Below are 19,252 nucleotides of genomic sequence, written 5' to 3'. Positions count from 1 at the left end.
ATAACAAACAAGTCCATCATTATATTACAGAGATGTAGTCATTATAAGCTAATACATATAAGAGATGCATTTTTATCAGCTCTATAAAAATATGTGTCTTCACAATGCCAGCTATTGCCCAGGGGTCTGGGGAAACAAAGTGGGATGGAGCTTGTCAAGAGGCTTGTTTCATTGCTTATTGTCACCAGAGGGAAGGAGGGTTATTGTTTTTACTCTTTTCATAGTGAGTTTTTTATTTTTTGTAAGCTGCCTAGGGTTACTGAAAGCAAGTGAATGGCCATATAAATCTTCTAAATAAAATAAAACAATATTGCAAAATTTGAAAAAAATCAAGTAATCCAAACTGCATGATAAATGAAGGTATTTTCATATAAAATTATAAACATCCAGAACCATAAATTATAAACAAAGGATGTATATATTTATTTATCATCAAAATTTTTTTGCTTCATTCCAGTCAAAGAACTTAAATAAGCAACGATTCAGATACACACAAAATCCTATGGATGACATGGTATGTATCTGATAGAGTTTGAGAATAATTTTATACATGACACTTAATGTCATTAACATTAAATTATAAGACTGCTTTACAAGAAATAAAACAAAGAGGTAGTAAAACACAATACCTTCCCAGCTGCAGGATCCTGAAGATTTAAATAAGAGGGAGGTAGAATAGTTGCCACTGGCAAGTTATGTTCTCGAGATGTTAGTTGATCATCTTTTAGCAAAGGCAGCCAAGCATATCCCACTGTATCGAAAATAGATGTTAACACTAAAACATTTTGATATCTTTAAATATAAAGAAATAACAGTTACCAAAAAACAGATATTGTCTGAAATGCTTGACCTAATTCAGGGAAAGTATACAGGAATAATACAGACAGTGAGTATTTAAGCAAAAATCCAGTATAGGTACCTGAGGTTTCCAGGGCCTCTTTCTTTTTGGTATTAGCTTTTGCATTTATGTCACAGGTAACATGATAAAATGAAAACAGAATATGATGTTTCTTATGAAGTTGTGTTGGCAATTCAATTTTTATCTGAAATGTAAAACATTACATTCATCTTAAGTGTTAGAAGGTAGCGGGACCTAATTCTGATCTTCTATATGTGCTCTTAAAGGCCAAAAAGATCAAAAAGAATTCATTTCAGATAATACATATAGAGGATTACCAAGGACAATATATTACCAAGATCAGGTTGGCATAGGAGGGGGAGGAGGGTAATGTGCTTACTTGGCTTTAAGAGAGACACCAATCATGATCCCATAAGTAAAGGCTTCAAGAGAAATACCAGGCATAGTGGCATATCTGTAGTCAAACCAGAGTCTCTGGTGGTTTCCAAAGACATTGCTCTGAAGTAAGTAAGATCCTGTATATTAAACTGAGCTCTTGATATCAAATGGGATTGCTGTTCTGAAGTAAGTGCTGTGGAATGTAGACCTGCTGTCAATGGCCGTAAAGATAAGTGGTTTTGGAGTTCATGGCCTTTATAAAGCAGCCACAGACTTGACCTAAATCACTGAGGTCCTAATACTTAGCAGAGATTTCTAAGTATTCACATCATTTTTGTCTTTGGGTCAGCTGCCTATGGGAATCACTCTCTGTGTGCCTGATGGAGACTGGAGGTTTCAAATAGAGTTTGGGATTATTCTTGAATCTCTGATGCATAGTGTGAGAGGTCTTGGTCACCACTTGGAATGAGAGGGAATGGTAATCATAGCCCTTCTCTGCCTGTGAATCCCGTAACTCAAAGTCCCTAGAGCACAACTTAAGAAAATAGCACTTGTCCTACCAAATACATTTAAAGTCTTTATTAAGGACTACTTCATGGTGAAAACAGTGGCAAAACATAAACATTGTTCTGCTCCTAATACATATGATAGATAATTAGCTAGTGGACCTGTTTAGGATTAGTTCAGATCCTCCGGCGGAGGCAAATCCCCCTGGGAAGATCACGGTAAGAAGTATTCAAGACATGTGGCGAATAAAGTTACTTATATTTGGACTCTAGCTGCGCAGAGTCTTTGGTATAATCTGCTAGAAATATAATCTGCTAGAATATCTGGGAAGATTTGGCTTGACGAAATGGATAGAATCCACAGAACTGTAAACTCATTCATCTATACACTAGGCTCATAATTTTCCTGGTTAGCCCTGTCTAGGAGGTGAAGTATATGGTGAGTACAGGCCATGGTCAATTTTTTCTTGAGCAAGTAGGTGATCCCATCTGCCTTAAGGAAGTAGTGGTCCACACTGTGTTCAAGAAATCATCATGTACTTGGATATATTTTTGGTCTATTCAATCTTCTCTTTTAGAGGAAGGTTCTGGAGAAGGTGTTCAGCCTGCATTTTCAGAGAGCTGGAAGAAACCAACTATTTAGACCCTTTTCAATCAGATTCAGGCCAGGAAATAGTACTCAGACTTCAAAATGGAGATGGTATTCTTGCCTACTTGGATCTAGTAGCAGCTTTTGATAATATTAAATATATATCCTTCTAATTTAGGATGTAGGAATAGAAAGGAATGGTGTTGCAATGCTTCCTTTTCTTCTTCTAAGGTTAGTCCATTCAGTATTGCTAGGTAGGGGAAAAGATCAAGTCCTAAGCACCTGCTTTTCAGAGTTACTTAGGCTTAGTTTTTCCACCTTGAGTTATTTGAAAAATATAAATAAATATATAACTACATAATATAAAATAAGAGCCCCTTGTAGCAGACAGTCATGTTATTTCTGTGATTTGTTGTTGTTATCTGTGTCTTACTAAACTGCTTCCCCGTCAACAGATTTTTGCATCATCTGAATCCCTTCTGTCACACAATGCCATCCAATGGAATATACGAAGCATGCCTTCTGTATGCCCTATACAGAAGGGATGTCAAACTCAAGTCGTCACGGTGGTGTCTTGTGACATATCAGGACTCCCCCCCCCCCTTTGCTAAACCGGGCGGGGGCATAGCCAGTGTGTGATGCATCCTGCCCATGGGCTAGTAGTTTGGCAGACCTGCTATAGAGTATCTTACCTCCCAAAAGCAATGACCCCTACCATGAAGGCTTTTTGAAAGCTACTGAAGACCTGGCTGTTCTTATGGGTCAGGGTGTTGAGTTTTTCTGCTATGAGAGTTGTTTTTAAGAAATATTAATGTCCTTAGCAACCTATTTTTTTTCAAAAATATCTTTGATAAACTTGTCTATTATAACAGCGTGTATAAAATCACAGAAAGAGAAGACTGACCTCATCGTAGAAATCAGGGTTTTGTGAATGATGTAGCACAGCCGTATAAGCTGCTGATGTAAATAATGGTCCACCAGGCTTCCCATAGATACACTGTTTAAAGAGACATTGCTTTAAGTTTTGTGGTCTTTACTAGAAATAACTGATTCTGAAGTCATATCTTAGAAGACTTTTTCAGCCTCATACCATTGCAGAACCTTTGGGCCAAAAACATATAAAAAAATTAAAAGTGTCTGAAATCTAATGAGATTTCATGTGGAGAATGCCAAAAAAGATCTGACAAACAAACTCACAGGATTTTGGAGTATTTAAAAAAAACAAAACTGGAGGGGATTTTTTTTTTCAGGGCATCCTATAAAATTACATGATTGTACAACAGATTGCGAAAAAACTGGTATACATGGTATTTTTTAAATAAACTAGCAAGAGGATAATGGATGACATCAGAGGTCAAGATGACAAGAATCAAATTAGTAAAAATACTTTATTTCTTGATTTTAGATTAATAACTATTAATAATATTTTTATTTAGTAGTTTCTAGCAATAGCATCCATCTACACATCCCATCAAAAGAAAAAGTAAAAAAAAAAGCTAGGGACATAAAAAATCTTTGATGAGCTTATATAGCTCTCCGAAACACAGAAACGAATGACAATGATCGGTGTATTCATACATGGTATGCAGAATGCCTGAATTCGGCACTTCTCCTGCTGATTATTCACCTTCATCAACATGATATTAACCTCAGTTATGAGAGTACATTGAGATTTATCATGAATTTTGTATTTCATCATGTTGCATAAAATCTTGTCAGCAGAACTGGCATTTGCCAGAAAAGCCTTGCATTTATTGCTGTTATAAACAACTGCTATGGAAATGTTGGAAAAAAATAATAGGCTGATGATTTTGTGAAAGTTATAGATCATAATCACTTCACCAAAGGTTATCCAAAGAAATCTGCTCCACCGTATTATGCTGCAGCTGGAATTCATCTGGACTCACCTTCACTGGCTTTGCTCCTTCTTCATCTGAGTTTTTAAATTCAATACACACTGTTATATTCCGTGCCTGTAATACAAATACAAATAAGATCACTAGCTTTCCACTTAAAACTTCTGTGAAACATACAGTCTATTCCAAAACTGTCACAACGCTGCCAGCTGAGAGTAAAGCCCAGAAGTGAAATAAATTCAGAGTGGAAAAATGGAAAGATTTAACTTCTTCATGATACTTCAGGTCAGCTGAATTATTTGAAAAGTAAATATATTAAGAATGTAGAACATATGAAGACTTTAAACTTCAAAAATAATTTAAAAGATAGCATGTGTATGTATGCGCATATAAACCTGAATAAAAAACCCCCCATAAAATAAAAACTAGACAATCTGCTTATGTTTAATTTTCATGTGGAGGGCTTTGAAATAAGTTCCAGGTTTTCAATGAAACCTATTTTGCTGAAAGTATGAATCACTACTACATATTCCATTACAGTATAGTACCTATTCTATTGCCATTCAATTTGAATATTGAAATAGTCATGAAAGGTTAATTTGAAGAAAGCAAAAAGAGAAAAATGGCCACCAGGAATAGTAATTTATACACAAGCAATAAAATCAACCAGGCTGTTTTAATATAAATATGTACATGTGACTGAGATTTCAAAGAAAGTAAATTTCATGTTCTCAGTGTGGGAAAAATCAGCCTTATAATATAAGTGATATAAGTGGATCAGTTGATGGCCTTCAATAGGGAACAATAAACAAATGAATCAGGAAAAAATCCACTATTCCTTTGCCTACCAACTGTTCTCTAGGATAGAGATAACCCATAGGTTCAACCATTCCAGCATTATACAGGTACTTCTCAAATGACCACAGTTGGACTAGGATTTCCATTGCTAATCAAGGTGATTGCTATGTATGTCATGCCTGATTTGACAATATTTTTTGATGTGGTTGTTATTGAATCACAGCAGTTCAATGAATAACACAGTTGATATGTGAATCTGGCTTAACTCATTGAGTTTGCCCCTTGGAAGGACACAAATGGCAATGACATTGTGGGACATTGCAACTGTGACAAAATACTAGTTTGCCAAGTGCTCAAATTTTTATCATGTGATTGTAGTGAAGATGCATTGGTTGTAAGTGTGAAGACTGACCATAAGTCCTAGCACTTTTTTTCAGTACATTTGTAACTTTGAATGGTGATTACACAAATAATTATAAATTGGTGACTACCTGTATTCCAAATTGCCTATAGAACTTAAAAAAGTTTATTTTTAAGTAAACATGCTAAAGTTTTCTTGGCCATTGTACTATTGATGGTCCTACCTTGTTGAAGCATTTTTGGTTATCATATTTCAGATGCTTGGGATAGATATACATTTGGTTTTTATATATTTTATAAGCCTGAGAATATTTTGTAGATTCTTGAACAAATTCTTCCACTTCTACTGTTGGTTGATAATCCTTGATATTATTGAAGGGCTTGTTTGGTATAAAAGATGATGTTACAGAGTCTGGAGAAAAAACAAAAACAAAAGAAAAATCAATTCACTACTTAAAATATTGTCTTTTTTTAAAAGACTGCAATCTGGCAAGTCTATGAATGCACTAGGGCTTCTATCTTTTACGGGCCCTTTTTCAACAATAGTTATTTACTGTTGAAGCAATAGTTACTTCAAACAATGATCTGTCAATTAAAGGATATTTTTTAAAAAAATATAAGACTGACATATGGATATCACCAGGTATCTGTCAGCAGAATGCAGGAGGATAAATGTCTTTTCCCCTGTTGTCATATGTATAATTTTCCCATTGTTCCAAATAACCATTGGGAATAGATTTTGCAGGTGTACCATGATTGAATAAGGAAGGAAGATGGCCACCGAAATTCACCACTCTCTATTTTGTTTATTACATGCAATCCTCCAGTGGAGGAATCCAATAATATATGATGCTTATTTAAGCCACAAAGTTTCTATCACATATATTTATGTGGAATTGAAAGTTGAAATGGAAAAATCTGATTAACAGTATAAATTATTTTCTACTTTTAGAAAACAGTAATTCTATAAGCTAATTATTTTAGCTTATATTTAAGAAATTTAGAAAAGTATTTCTTAAATTAGTGACACAGTTCTAGAAATATGACATAATACGTATAAAATATGATCATTCACAGAGCACATTTTGAAGTAGAAAATGTAGTCTTTCTAACCACCTTTCATTAGCAAATCCCATTACGCATTATATATTTTATGCATAGTACCATGATTTCAACTGTTGCCCTATTAACAAGGTAAAATCTATATGTCTCTTGATCTCCTGCCTAAATTCTGCTCTTGAACACAGCAACCACAAAAATCAATTTAAAGCACATAAATTATAAAGGAACAATCTTAAAACAACAGCAAAAATTGCACTGTCTTCTTGGATGGTTTATGCATTGTAAACTTTTTATAAAATTAGTTCATACTTGGATGCTCCAAAGGTAGCCAATCAACAGCAATTTCTAAACTTCCAGGGATAATCTGAATTTTATTAATTTTCTCAGTTCTGCAAACATAAACATAATAATGTTTACATTATTGATATCAAGGTAAAGTGAATGCTGTAAGTAATGAATTAAAAACAATAGTTTATTTATTTTAATATTTCTATTAGCTCAATAGAATTGCAGAAGTATACAATAGATGCACACACTGTATTCAAACAGCATAAAAACATAAACAGTTACAAAATAAAAATGAAGTAAATGATGGGTTCAAAATTGAGACATTATAAAAATCTGATTTAGGAAACCAAGCAAATTAAAGTCATATCAAAACTTGCTCAGGTGAATTCTTCCTCATGTCCCACAAGGCCTTTACCACCAAGTGCATGGGGAAAAGATCACAGAAGCATGTTTGTTTAATTCAGAAAGTTTATTATATATACTATATGTCCAAATATAGTAAAAACTGGTATCCTAAAAAATGAAATACAATAGTCCTCATTTAATGACCATTCAAAGTTACAATGGCACTGAAAAAAGTGACTTATTGCCATTGTTCATTGCAGTATCTTCATGGTCATGTGAACAAAATTCAGATGCTTGGCAACTGCATGTATTTATGACTGTTGCAATGTCCCGGGGACATGTGATCATCTTTTGAGACCTGACAAACAAAGTCAATGGGGAAGCCAGATTCATTTAGCAACCGTATTACACTGAACAACTGCAGTGATTCACTTAACAACTGTGGCAAAAAAATTCATAAAATGAAGCAAAATTCACTTAGGAGTAGTCTTGATTAGCAGTGGAAATTTGGGGCACAATTGGGGTCATAAGTCAAGGTCTACCTATATAATTAAAAAAAAAATCTATTTTACCAAGTGAGGACCAAAAAGGTTAGAAGCTCTTTGCTGGGTGTACTCACAAAAAAGTTGGGATTAGATTGGTGCCTGCTAAACAAAAGGTTTATGTCCTCATGTTATTGAAAATAAATGGCTGAACAGAAGAATGAATATTCTGCCTATAGAAGACAAATATGTTTTCTTCATAGAGTCACACATTGTGCCAAAAGTGCAAATGGGATCAATAAATAAAACATGGTTTGTTATTGACTTACAGGCTTTAATTATTGGTTAGTCTCATATCTGATTCATCTCTATGTCTGACCTAAGCCTTTAACCAGTTCATAGATATGAAAATAAGACCAATTTAAAAAGGGAAAACATACTAAATGCCAGTCAGATAAGCTATTGTTTATTACTGTTTTACACCAAACAAACAATGAAAGCAAACAACAGTATGGTTGAGTTACACTGAATTATCTTTTTGGAGACAGAGAAATTCTGCTGCACACTAGTATTTAGAATTATTGCATAGAACTACCTATAGGCAACATTTGTCTAGAATTTAAACAAATTATGATTTAACAAATCTTGCTTCTTTGAGTTTTTATAAGTCACTAAGCAAGTATACGGAAAGGATGTATTGTTCAAGGAGGATGAATCTTTAAAAAAAAAACAGCTGTTGTATAACAGAAAACAGAAGCTGCAATTAGGGCATTTCCACACTGTTGTACTTTTCACTAACCAAATCATAGACAAAATTTGAATAGAATCTGTGGTTGTCTCACTTTTGCCAGCTTGAAATACTGACAATGAGGAGTGAAAAATAGCTGCCCATTCCTAAACTGCTGCAGGAGAAGAGTTTGGGGGCCTTCATTATAAAAAATGGAGCTAACATATTTCACTTTGCTGTGGTTTCAGCAAGAAATGTAATAGCTCCGCTCTCCAACAACTTGTTGGATGAAGAAGTCCCAAATGGCCTTCAAAGAAGCTCCAAATCCTTATGTAGAAACACATTGGTTAATAAAATCTAGCAATTTTCCAGTAAATTATTTTGCATTTCTATTATTCTCTCTTTTCTTTTCCTCGGGCAGCCATTATATTTGTTACTGTATGAAACACTTCTCCAGTTTTCTTGGATAAGTTTTCTGGAAGCTCAATTTGGCAGAGAAGTAACTAATGTGAAAACTGTTCCATTGTAAAAAGTTATTTTGGCATTGACACTTTTTGAGCAAACAAAGCTATTGATGAATAGTAGTTAGTACTATGTTGTAAGCTTAAGCCAAGGCCATCCTACCTTCTGTATTCACTTATAAGTTTAATTAAATCATCTGATGAAATTTTGTTACTTTCTTGTCGGAACAAAGGTGAAAACCAGGAATCTCTGTCAATATTTCCCTGATTATCCTTAAAGACAGGCCTGTCAAGAAGGAAAAAAAATACAGAAGATGATAATTAATTCTCATGTAATCATTTCCACAGCTTTGAGGTTTACAAAACTACTAAAAACTAGCCAAGGGTTTTTACTAATTCCATAGTTTCTTAATTATCTATGTTCTGGAAATTAAATGAGGCAGTAATACCACATTATATGCATTAACATTGGTATTAACACCAATATGAAACACCATGAGAATGACATCAAAGTAAGCTTCCACAGACTTGTATTATTATTGGGTTTTGTTTAACGACTTCTGAACTGCTTCATGAATTTTATAGTGATGGTAAAATTGTTTCCACAGTGTTCAACAATTGTCACGTATTAAAACATAACAGTATTAAATCAAGAACCACAGCCCTCATAGATGAGAAGAGTTCTAAAGTTACTTGTATGCATGGTTACATAGGAACCAGTCTCACTGAATCCAGTGGGATTTAATTTAAAACATTAGTGTAGATTAAAAAATTAGTTTTCATAAAAATGAATTTTTAGACCCATTAATTCTTAACTTTGGATTTTATTCTTCATATTATATTTTTAGGCTTCTCCTTTTAAAATATAGAGCAAGGTACTCTATTACTGCAAACCAGGACAACAGTTGAACTGGAGGATATTATCTGCCATAAAGAACGCTCTAATTTTGCAAATTGTTAAGATCTTTTGCAGACAAGGTTCTAAATCTTTTTGAATGAGAATAATAGAGTGGAAAAGTTCTGTGGAAAATATTTTGTGAGAAAATCAATTTTCCATGTCCAAATCGTACTTGCAAATTCTGGCAGCTGTGGTAGGAATATGAGAATGGAAGACTGACTTGTCACAGTGTAATGCTAAGGCATGTTGTAATTATTGACTCTCAGAAAGTACACATGGCATCAGCCCCAAATTCAGGGTATATAAATGCGTATTGTAATAAAAAAGAAGACTTTCAGCTCCAAGACTGGAAAATCAGGAATCTTAAAAGGATATATAAAGATTGTTCTAAAAGTGTCCAATATAGGTTATTTCATTTGGTTTTCTTGTTTAAAAAAACATTTAAAACAAGAGCAGTGTTTGATGTCAGAAATTAAACATTGGAAACAACATTCACAATCCAAGCTTTCTGCTTTTCATCAGTTAGGCCAAATTTTCTGAAGTAGGTTGTGTTTGTCTAATGCAAAAAATGTTTTTAGATGGTAAGATTTTTGAAAAGAAAAACTCCGTTTGTATACCTTTAATCCAGGATATATAATTCTGGGCAGCTTACATGTGTGTGCGTGTGCGGGTATGTACAAACCCACACTTGTAAGCTGGCCAGAGTTGCTTTGCAAAGTGAAATGGGCACTATATAAATTTAATCAACAAACAAATAAAAATGTGAACAAGGTACTGCTATTCATTCAGTCCAAAATGTAGTAGTTATCCTTCTACCGTATCTGTCTTCGGGCACTTCATGGGCACCAGGAGTCGGGAAACGTATTGGCTAGTTACAAAAATGCTATTGGATATTAAATACAGTAACTGAACTATTGAAAGTAGTATTTAATATAGAGGTGAAGCAACCCCCTGCAGGCATGAAGCTCCACCAATTTCATCTTGCTCCTCACTTCATGCATTCAACCATCCTGATCATATGAAATAAAGCCACATAAATATATACAGTTGTGAAATATATCTTTATGTTGTAGATTTCTTTTAGTCCTGACATAGACCAAAGCAGACACAGAAGAAAGGAGGGAAAAGGTAAAAGAAGAGTTGTTGCCACTGAAATTACTACCATTGCAATCTCTTTTGATGTTCCTAAGTCAGTGGTCATCTGAACAGCAGCATCATGTGCTGGAAGTTGAGCAGTTGTTGACAGTAAAGACATACAGGAGGGCATTCGAATTTTTCGTACCATATGAAAAGTTCGCTTTGGAACCAAGAGAGCTCTAATTTTTACTTCTCTAGTTTGATAGGAATAGACAACTCAAGGCATGTTCAATAGTGAAGAACAAACCTGTTTCCCTAGTGTTTCCTATGTGACTGCTTAATTTGTGAGCCCAGATAAGACTAGTTAGGTGCTGTCATAGCTGTTAGAATTTCTCACAAGATTGGATAATGCTGATGAATGGAGATTCCATAGTGTTAAGTTGCAATGTATGAAAATGCAATGTATTATTTTAGTGGTGTATCAAAATATATCTCTTTCTTGTTGAGGAGAAGCAACCTAGAAATAAGGTGAAATTTCCTGACAGTCAGAACAATTAATCAGTGGAATGACTTGCCTCCAAAAGCTGAGGGGGCTCCAACATTGCAGGTTTTAAAGAAGAGACTGAACAATGATTTGTCTGAAATACTATAGGGTTTCCTGAGCAGAGGATTAGACTAGATGACCTTCAAGGCCCCTTCCAACTCTGTTATTCTTTATGGTAAATACCAAAAACATAGAATGAAATCAAATATGATTTCCCTTAGTGAACAGAAAATACTGATAACCACTTCTTTTTCTGTCAGAAATTATATCAATTCACAGATATCAAAACAGGGGATTTTGTGCCTTGTATGAACCAATATGTTTTATAATTTCTAGCCAGGTGCAAAACTGCTAATACTTGATAGTTATTTGGTAATTTACATACCGTACAGACCAAGCAAAGGGCATCCGATATTTTCCCAACTTGTGGCAGAATTGTTTGTTGGATTTTAATACTTTCAGGGCCCACTAGATAAAATCAAAGAAAAAGTTAAAGAATAGCAATAGCAATAGCAGTAGACTTATATACCGCTTCATAGGGCTTTCAGCCCTCTCTAAGCGGTTTACAGAGAGTCAGCATATTGCCCCCAACAATCTGGGTCCTCATTTTACCCACCTCGGAAGGATGGAAGGCTGAGTCAACCCTGAGCCGGTGAGATTTGAACCGCTGAACTGCTGATCTAGCAGTAGCCTGCAGTGCTGCATTTAACCACTGCGCCACCTTGGCTCTTCAAACTCTATTCAGAATAATTTAACTTTAGACCACTGGTAATCAACTTGGCTCCTACCGCCCACTAGTGGGAGTTTCAGCTTTCATGGTGGACAGTAGGGGTTTTGTCCGATACTGAAGCACTTTGTCCGATACTGAAGCACTTTCCTTTTTTAAAATTTAATTGACTTTAAAAAAGAAATTCATAGCATTATTTAAAATTTTTCATTAGGTTTTCATAAAATCACCATTACTGTGGAACTGGTGAGCGGTTAGAAAATTTTACTACTAACAGAGATACAAAAGTGGGCGGTACGTATAAAAAGGTTGACTACCCCTGCTTTAGACCATTGGTGACATTTTGGTGATGAAGCACTATAGTATCATCATTAGAAAGGATCGTCTAGGCCAGAGGTGGGTTTCAATTTTTCTTAGAACCTATTCTGTGGGTGTGGCCTGTTTTGTGGGCGTGGCTTGACAGTCATGTGACCAGGCAGGTATGGCCAAATTGACATCACTCATGCACACTCAGTCACATGACCCCCCCAAGCCATGTTGCAAATATTTTTGGGACTCCTATGAAGGGAGGGGGAAGATAGGGGAAAACCTCCCAAAAATAGACAACTGGAGGATTAAGGGCTGAAATTAGGGAGATCAGAGAAGGCAGGACAGAGAGGAATCCAGTAGAAAGCTATCACACCCTGGGGAAAGAACTTTGGGAGATCGGAGGAGGCATGACAGAGATGAATCCAGGAGAAAACTCCTGAGCTTGCCGCTGCTGTCTGGTGGATTGTGCTGCTGGACCTCTCCATGCTTCTCTGTTCACCACCTCCACTCCCAGGTATGGGACTTGACACCGAATTGGGCTAGATAGTGAGGATGGGCAGGGGGAGCGAGCAATGGAGCAGCTTCTGGATGGGCAGGGGTGAGCGAGGAGAAACAGGACCAGGGCAGGCGTTCCGGAAGTTACTTCCGGGTCCACCGGTCGAAACTCCTCTCACCGGATCAGTAAATTTCACCATCCGGTTCTCCCGATCCAGTGTGACCTGGCAGAAACCCACCACTGGTCTAGGCCATCTAACCACTTAAAATGATGCCGAAAAACCAGAACTAGAGTAGCACAGAGGGTTGCCAGATAATTTCAGCTGATAATACTTCCTAATCGTTATCATTGAGAAATTTTTGAACAACGGCAGACATATTTCATGATGAACTTGGATGTCTCACATATACCAGGTTTTAGAAAAGTCTTTTTTTATGAACACAATGCTGAGTGCTTAAATTGCTGAGATGAAAGCAGAAGTAGCACATATGCAACAAATGTTAAAGATTAAGAAGCAAATTTAAAATATAAAATGATTAACATAAGCAGAGGGAGAAGTAATAGGTTGCTTAAATCCCAATTAGATGTCATTTAAATATAGTTGTACATATATAATTAGTATAGCATTGAAAAGGACATAATATTCCTGAAGATACCCACTGATGGAGAATCAACTAACCTCCCAGGGAATTGATTCTATTATTTCACTTCATTAAGAGGTTTTGTTTATTCACAGAAAAAAGGGACATATTTATAATCTCAAATATTGCAGCTGGATAGGTAAAATCTCCTAGCTATCACATTTCTCCTACTACAGGTCAGATATTTACCTGTAATAGTTTGTGGACATGGCCTTGAGAGAACTCAAAGGCAGTGCCTAGGGAGTGGTCAGATAAGAGACAGCATAGTCTGCATCTGAACAGTGGGCAGGGCAAGAGGCTCAGAAAAGATCCATCCTAATTTTTCTAAGCGCAAAGGAAACGGGGAAGAATTGTACTTTCACTTTTGTAGGATTCTGTAAATGTAGCCTTACAATAAAGTAGAATTAGTTCATCTGATCATGTCCCCTGTCTGGTCTATCTGGTAAGGCTTACATTAGCACAGCTTACATTACTTATTTTTGGAAGTACTTAACTTCCAGGAATGACTCTTTCATTGAGAATAAGAAGAAGCGCAAACAGATTGCATAAACAAACAGAAATGCTTCCTGCTCCTAAAGATTGCCAATGTTGTCTCCAGAGATGGCTTCTCTTGTCAATAGTTAATCTGACCCTTAGGATTTGAAAGCCATTTATGTTCCCAATTACATTACCTTGTTAGAGTCTGGGTTTCTTATATAAGGTTCTGCACTGGTAGCAATATTTCCCATGAGGACCTTTTCAATTTTTGCCACCAAAACAATTTCAGAATGAGGGTTACTAATGGAGAAAATTCCCTGAAAGTAGAAAAAAAATCAGTAAGTAGCAATCTAGATACAACAAACAAATTATTTTACTTAAAGAATTATTCTGCAACATAAAAATGTCATCAACTCTAATTTGCCTTTATTTCCAAACTTCTGCCTTTTTCTGACAAAACATCCAACTCCTTCTAGAGTAATATGGTTCTAATGATGGTTAATGCAGCTTTTATTCTATTTTTAGAAGGAGAAACATGGCTTAAAAGGGAGTTATAGGAGGCTGTGAGGAACCAATGGTGGGTTTCAAAATGTGCTACAGCCTGCAGCATCCTGAAAGAGTTTTGGTGAGCAACAAGGATTTTATCAATTGTTTTGTTGACTGGATATATTATTTTAAGAAGTTGACAATATTAAGGAGTTTGAAACCTGTGGCTGAATGATGCATAGAATATCACATGGACATTTGCTGATGGTATAGAAATCTCTAATGTCCTTCTTCATGAAACAGCAAATTTCTTTACTCTGACAAGTTTTACATAAGCAGCAAAAATCAGATAATGGATGATTATACACTAAGAGCCAAGAAGAGTCCTACTTGAAAAACCTGATGACAAACAGAAGCTTTAAAACCACCTCAATTGCAGACTGTGGAGAATTTTTATTTTGAAGGTTTGAAGGTTTATTTTTATTGCAGATAACAATAATTTCATATTTTGCCCCATGTCTTTATTTGGAAATATTAACCTTGTGTGGGGACAGAGAACATTAAGAAAATTTGGGGAGAAATATTCTCCAATGTGGTGTCCTCTAGGATTGCCATCATTTCATGTAGGAATGCTGGGATTTACAATTCAAAAGTAATCAGAAATTACTCATGGAAGTGCTTGTAGCTACCCACCTACTGCTTTGAAATACCGTATTTTTGGAGTATAAGGCACACTTTTTCCCCTCCTAAAAGAGGCTGAAAATTTGAGTGTGTCTTATACTATGAATATAGGCCCGCCTACATGCCAGCTCCTACCCTTTGGCCTCCGCGCATCCTCTTCCTGGCTGCAGAGATTGCCACTGACAATGGAATTTTTTTTGGGCTCTATGCATTGCATTTTCAGCCTCCAAATTCTGGATGCGCGGTGCCCAAAATGGCTGCCCAGAACAGCTGCTGCCTTTCCTTACTCCTTCCCTGCTTTACTTGCTTTTGTCACTGGTGCTCCCTCCGAGGATCATCTGTGCTTTTGAAGCTGTTTTTCAACCCAAACACAAGCTAAGTGATCTGTGCTTTGCCTCCTTTTCTAATTGCTGCTCCCTCTGACAATCAGCTGTGCTTTAGAAGCACAGCCCCCCCCATTCCCAACCTCAAAATCAGCGAGGAATCTAATGTACTGAAACCCATTATCCCCAACCTCAAAATCAGTGAGCGAACTAATGTGCTGAAGCTGACCAGGCTAAGGTTAGCCAGATGATGCCTGGTAGACAGAATCCTTCCCCCCTATTTTCCTCCCCCAAAACTAAGGTGCATCTTCTATTCCGGTGTGTCTTACACTCCAAAAAATACAATAGTTCAAATAACCATGGCATACAATTTTCTTTACTGATGACTTTCAGTTTCATCTACATGAAACCGCTGGGCGAGATCATTCGGCGGCACGGGATAAAATACCATCAGTATGCGGACGATACCCAGCTGTATCTGTCCGCCCCCTGCCAACTCAATGAAGCGGTGGACGTGATGAACCAGGGACTTGAAGCTGTTAGGGACTGGATGAGGGCTAACAAACTCGTGCTCAACCCGGATAAGACCGAGTGGCTGTTGTGTTTCCCTCCCGCCAATTTGGCAAGTACTCCATTGCTCAGGCTGGGGGGTCAAACATTATACCCCTCAGACAGGGTCCGCAACTTGGGAGTCCTCTGGACCCACAGCTGACTCTCGAACACCATTTGTCAGCTGTGACCAGGGGGGCATTTGCCCAGGTTCGCCTGGTGCACCAGTTGCGCCCCTACCTGAATCGGGAGGCTCTCACAACAGTCACTCGTGCCCTTGTGACCTCTAGGCTGGAGTACTGCAATGTGCTCTACATGGGGCTGCCCTTGAGGAGTATTCGGCGACTTCAGCTAGTCCAGAATGCGGCCGCGCGAGCGATTGTGGGTGCACCTCGCTTCACCCACGTAACACCTATCCTCCGCGAGCTGCACTGGCTACCTGTCGATCTCCGGATACGCTTCAAGGTGCTACTTGCCACCCATAAAGCCCTCCATGGTAGTGGATCTGGGTACTTGAGAGACCGCCTACTGCCAATCACCTCCATTCGACCAATTAGATCTCACCGATTAGGCCTCCTCCGAGTTCCATCCGCCGGTCAATGTCGACTGGCGACCACACGGAGGAGAGCCTTCTCGGTGGCAGCTCCGACCCTATGGAACGATCTCCCCGTGGAGATCCGTACCCTCACCACCCTCCAGACCTTCCGCACAGCCCTTAAAAACTGGCTTTCCTGTCAGGCCTGGGACTAAAGATTGCAACCCGCCCGAATGGTATGAATGTTGTGTTTTAATGATGTTTGTTCTATATGTTAAAAGTTTGTCCCCCCCCCCTTTTTAAGTTGTAAGCTGCCCTGAGTCCCCCCAGGGAAAAGGGCGGCATATAAATAAACTAGAAAATAAACTAGAAATAAATAAACTAGAAAAAAGTTGATGTTCACAAAGCAGATGGATGTGAATGAAACAGTTTTGTTACCTGTTTGGGATGCTTCAGCCACTCCTCTGGGAATCCTTTAACCTGAGGTTCTTCATCTTTGTTGCCAGATGTTTCAACGGTTCCATTTTCTGATGAGGGTGATATCATATGTCTAACAATAGTATGATTCAGGTCCACATGGAAATCAGCAGAGAGTTTTCGGTTATCCCTTAAGTCAAAAAGAGCCACACTCACAAAAAAGGGCTCAATCTGTAAACAAAAATATTTATTTATTTGGCCAGTCATCTCACATATATGATTCTGGGTGGCTAATAATGTATTAAAATCACATGATTAATAAGATAACAACAACATTAAATAATGTATATAAAAATAATCAAAAATGAAATAAAAACTGAAATATATCTCAAATACATCTACTGAGTTTAATAAGTTTCCTAAGCTGTGAATTCAACAGGTCTTTCAATAAATCATTAGAATACTATGTACAATTGTATGCTACTTTAAGATGCTGAAATGTCAGAGTAAAACATTCAGATAGCATATAGCCCCTTTTCTCTTTCATAAACAAAGAAGGTTCCAATTGGGAGATTATGGTTATCAACCTAAGAACATGTTACTTGGTTCATACTATGGAAACAGATATGAACTTTGAAGACAAGTACAAGTTAGCCATCATTTTGAGCTCATTTAATTTACTGACTTGTTCTTAAGTTAATAGGCCATGTTCCTAATTTGGAAACTGAGATTTAAATAATTTTCCTTATTTAATTAATATAGATGCCTAGGAGACTATATACATAGAGGAAATAGTTGTTCATATCTTAACTTACTAAATTAAATCACGATCATACAAGCCAGTACTGGTATATTTATCTTCTATTAGATACTTTAATATTGCCTGATACATCATATGCTTTGCAGTTAAGAAAAAGCTATTATCTCTTTCTGAACTTTCTCAACACACCATCCTGGTCTATATCCCACTTATTTATGTACTTTTCCCACTCTCATTCTAGAATTATTTTCTGTCTACTTATTTATTTCCTATAAAAGCTAGTCTTTAAAACATAGTTGCTGCTATCTGGCAATGAATGAAATCAATACATTGGCAGATAGCAATGGAAGCTAAATTGTTCACAATTTAAGCAGTTCCATCCATTACATTTTCTTTTAAATATAATATTGACAAGTGATATATTTGGAAGCAATACTCTGATTTTCCCCATTTTGTATCTGCATTATTTACAACAAACAATCCATTTTTGCAACAAATATCAGGGTTTTTGTCATTTTAGTATAAAAATCCAGAATTATGTGGAAAAATAGACTGTTATTCTATATCAGTGATGGCAAACCTTTTTCGCCTCAGATGCTAAAAGCACACTCATACACATTATTGTGCGCACTCTCATGCCCACCCTAATAATTTAATCTGCCTGCTGACCCGCACATGTGTGCACTGCTTTCTTGGAGCCTGGGGAGGGCAAAAATGGGCTCCCCCATCCCCCAGAGGCCCTCCAGAGGTCAGAAATGGCCCATTTTCTGACTTCCAGTGGGTCTGGTAGGTCCATTTTTTGCCCTCCCCAGGCTCCAGAGGCTTTCAAGGAGCCAGAAGAGAACGAAAAACGGCCCTAGATGCAAATCGGAAGTTTGGGAACAGACATCGGTTGCCAATTGGGCCATTTTTCTCCCTCCGAAGGCTTCTATATTGGAATAGTTTGACTTTTTGTTATTCATGCCAAGATCCCTTAGCAGAAAGAAGCTGGAGAAGCTTTTTGGATGAGAACTGAAACATCATCGAAGGAAAACCAGGAAGTCCATTCGCCTCTTGAAAAAGCACCTTTGGAAAATCTGAAAGCTCAGTTTACCAGAAAAACACAAAAGAACATAAAGTCCCTGCTAGTTCAGAGAAAATGACCACTGTGGTTGTCAAAATCCTTCTGTAAAGTTCACATAGAGAAGTTCCCCTATTCCTCCCAGCAACTGATATTTAAAGCATGCTGTGTCTCACTGGAGAAGCACAGACTTCTGCAACATGCTTCAAACTTACGTTGGTAACGGGATCATTTTCATTATCAGAAACACAAGCTTGAAGATTCAGATTAAGGGATTTGCATGTTATCATGATTTGCTTTGTCTCTTTCTCCTCAAAAGGTTTGAGCAATCGATCCATTTCTGTAAACTCCTTTCTTTGAGTGTTCAAGCTCTAGAATTGGACATTGAGATAATTAACTCTCTGAAATCAATATACAAAGCAGCTTAAAAAAGTTGAAGAAAATAGGCTTTTTGGAATACAGATGTATGATCAGTTAAGAGGATATCTCTATCCTTGGAATCTAGCCATACAGAATGACTTAAAGTACAAATATATGCAATAAAAGCAGTTAAAATTACAT

At 36.9% G+C, this 19,252-nt stretch overlaps 1 protein-coding gene across 2 annotated transcripts in view; it reads right to left on the bottom strand.

Moving 5' to 3' along the window:
- The window catches only part of DOCK10 (dedicator of cytokinesis 10), a 137,180-nt gene that overhangs the window by 52,935 nt on the left and 64,993 nt on the right, over positions 1-19,252 (bottom strand). For both annotated transcript variants that reach the window (XM_087725478.1, XM_087725479.1), the window contains exons 11-21: positions 18,907-19,062; positions 16,893-17,102; positions 14,075-14,197; positions 11,616-11,698; positions 8,875-8,997; positions 6,718-6,797; positions 5,571-5,758; positions 4,240-4,305; positions 3,237-3,329; positions 920-1,043; positions 630-751 (exon numbers count right to left, since the gene is read on the bottom strand). In XM_087725478.1, the coding sequence (XP_087581604.1) occupies positions 630-751; positions 920-1,043; positions 3,237-3,329; positions 4,240-4,305; positions 5,571-5,758; positions 6,718-6,797; positions 8,875-8,997; positions 11,616-11,698; positions 14,075-14,197; positions 16,893-17,102; positions 18,907-19,062 (1,368 nt within the window). The remainder of the gene's footprint in view (positions 1-629; positions 752-919; positions 1,044-3,236; positions 3,330-4,239; positions 4,306-5,570; positions 5,759-6,717; positions 6,798-8,874; positions 8,998-11,615; positions 11,699-14,074; positions 14,198-16,892; positions 17,103-18,906; positions 19,063-19,252) is intronic.

Source organism: Thamnophis sirtalis, unplaced genomic scaffold, assembly GCF_051295495.1.
Source record: "Thamnophis sirtalis isolate CommonGarterSnake01/CBP01778 unplaced genomic scaffold, rThaSir2_p1.2 scaffold_11, whole genome shotgun sequence".
Taxonomy (NCBI): Eukaryota; Metazoa; Chordata; class Lepidosauria; order Squamata; family Natricidae; genus Thamnophis; species Thamnophis sirtalis.
This window is presented reverse-complemented; position numbering and strand designations above follow the sequence as displayed.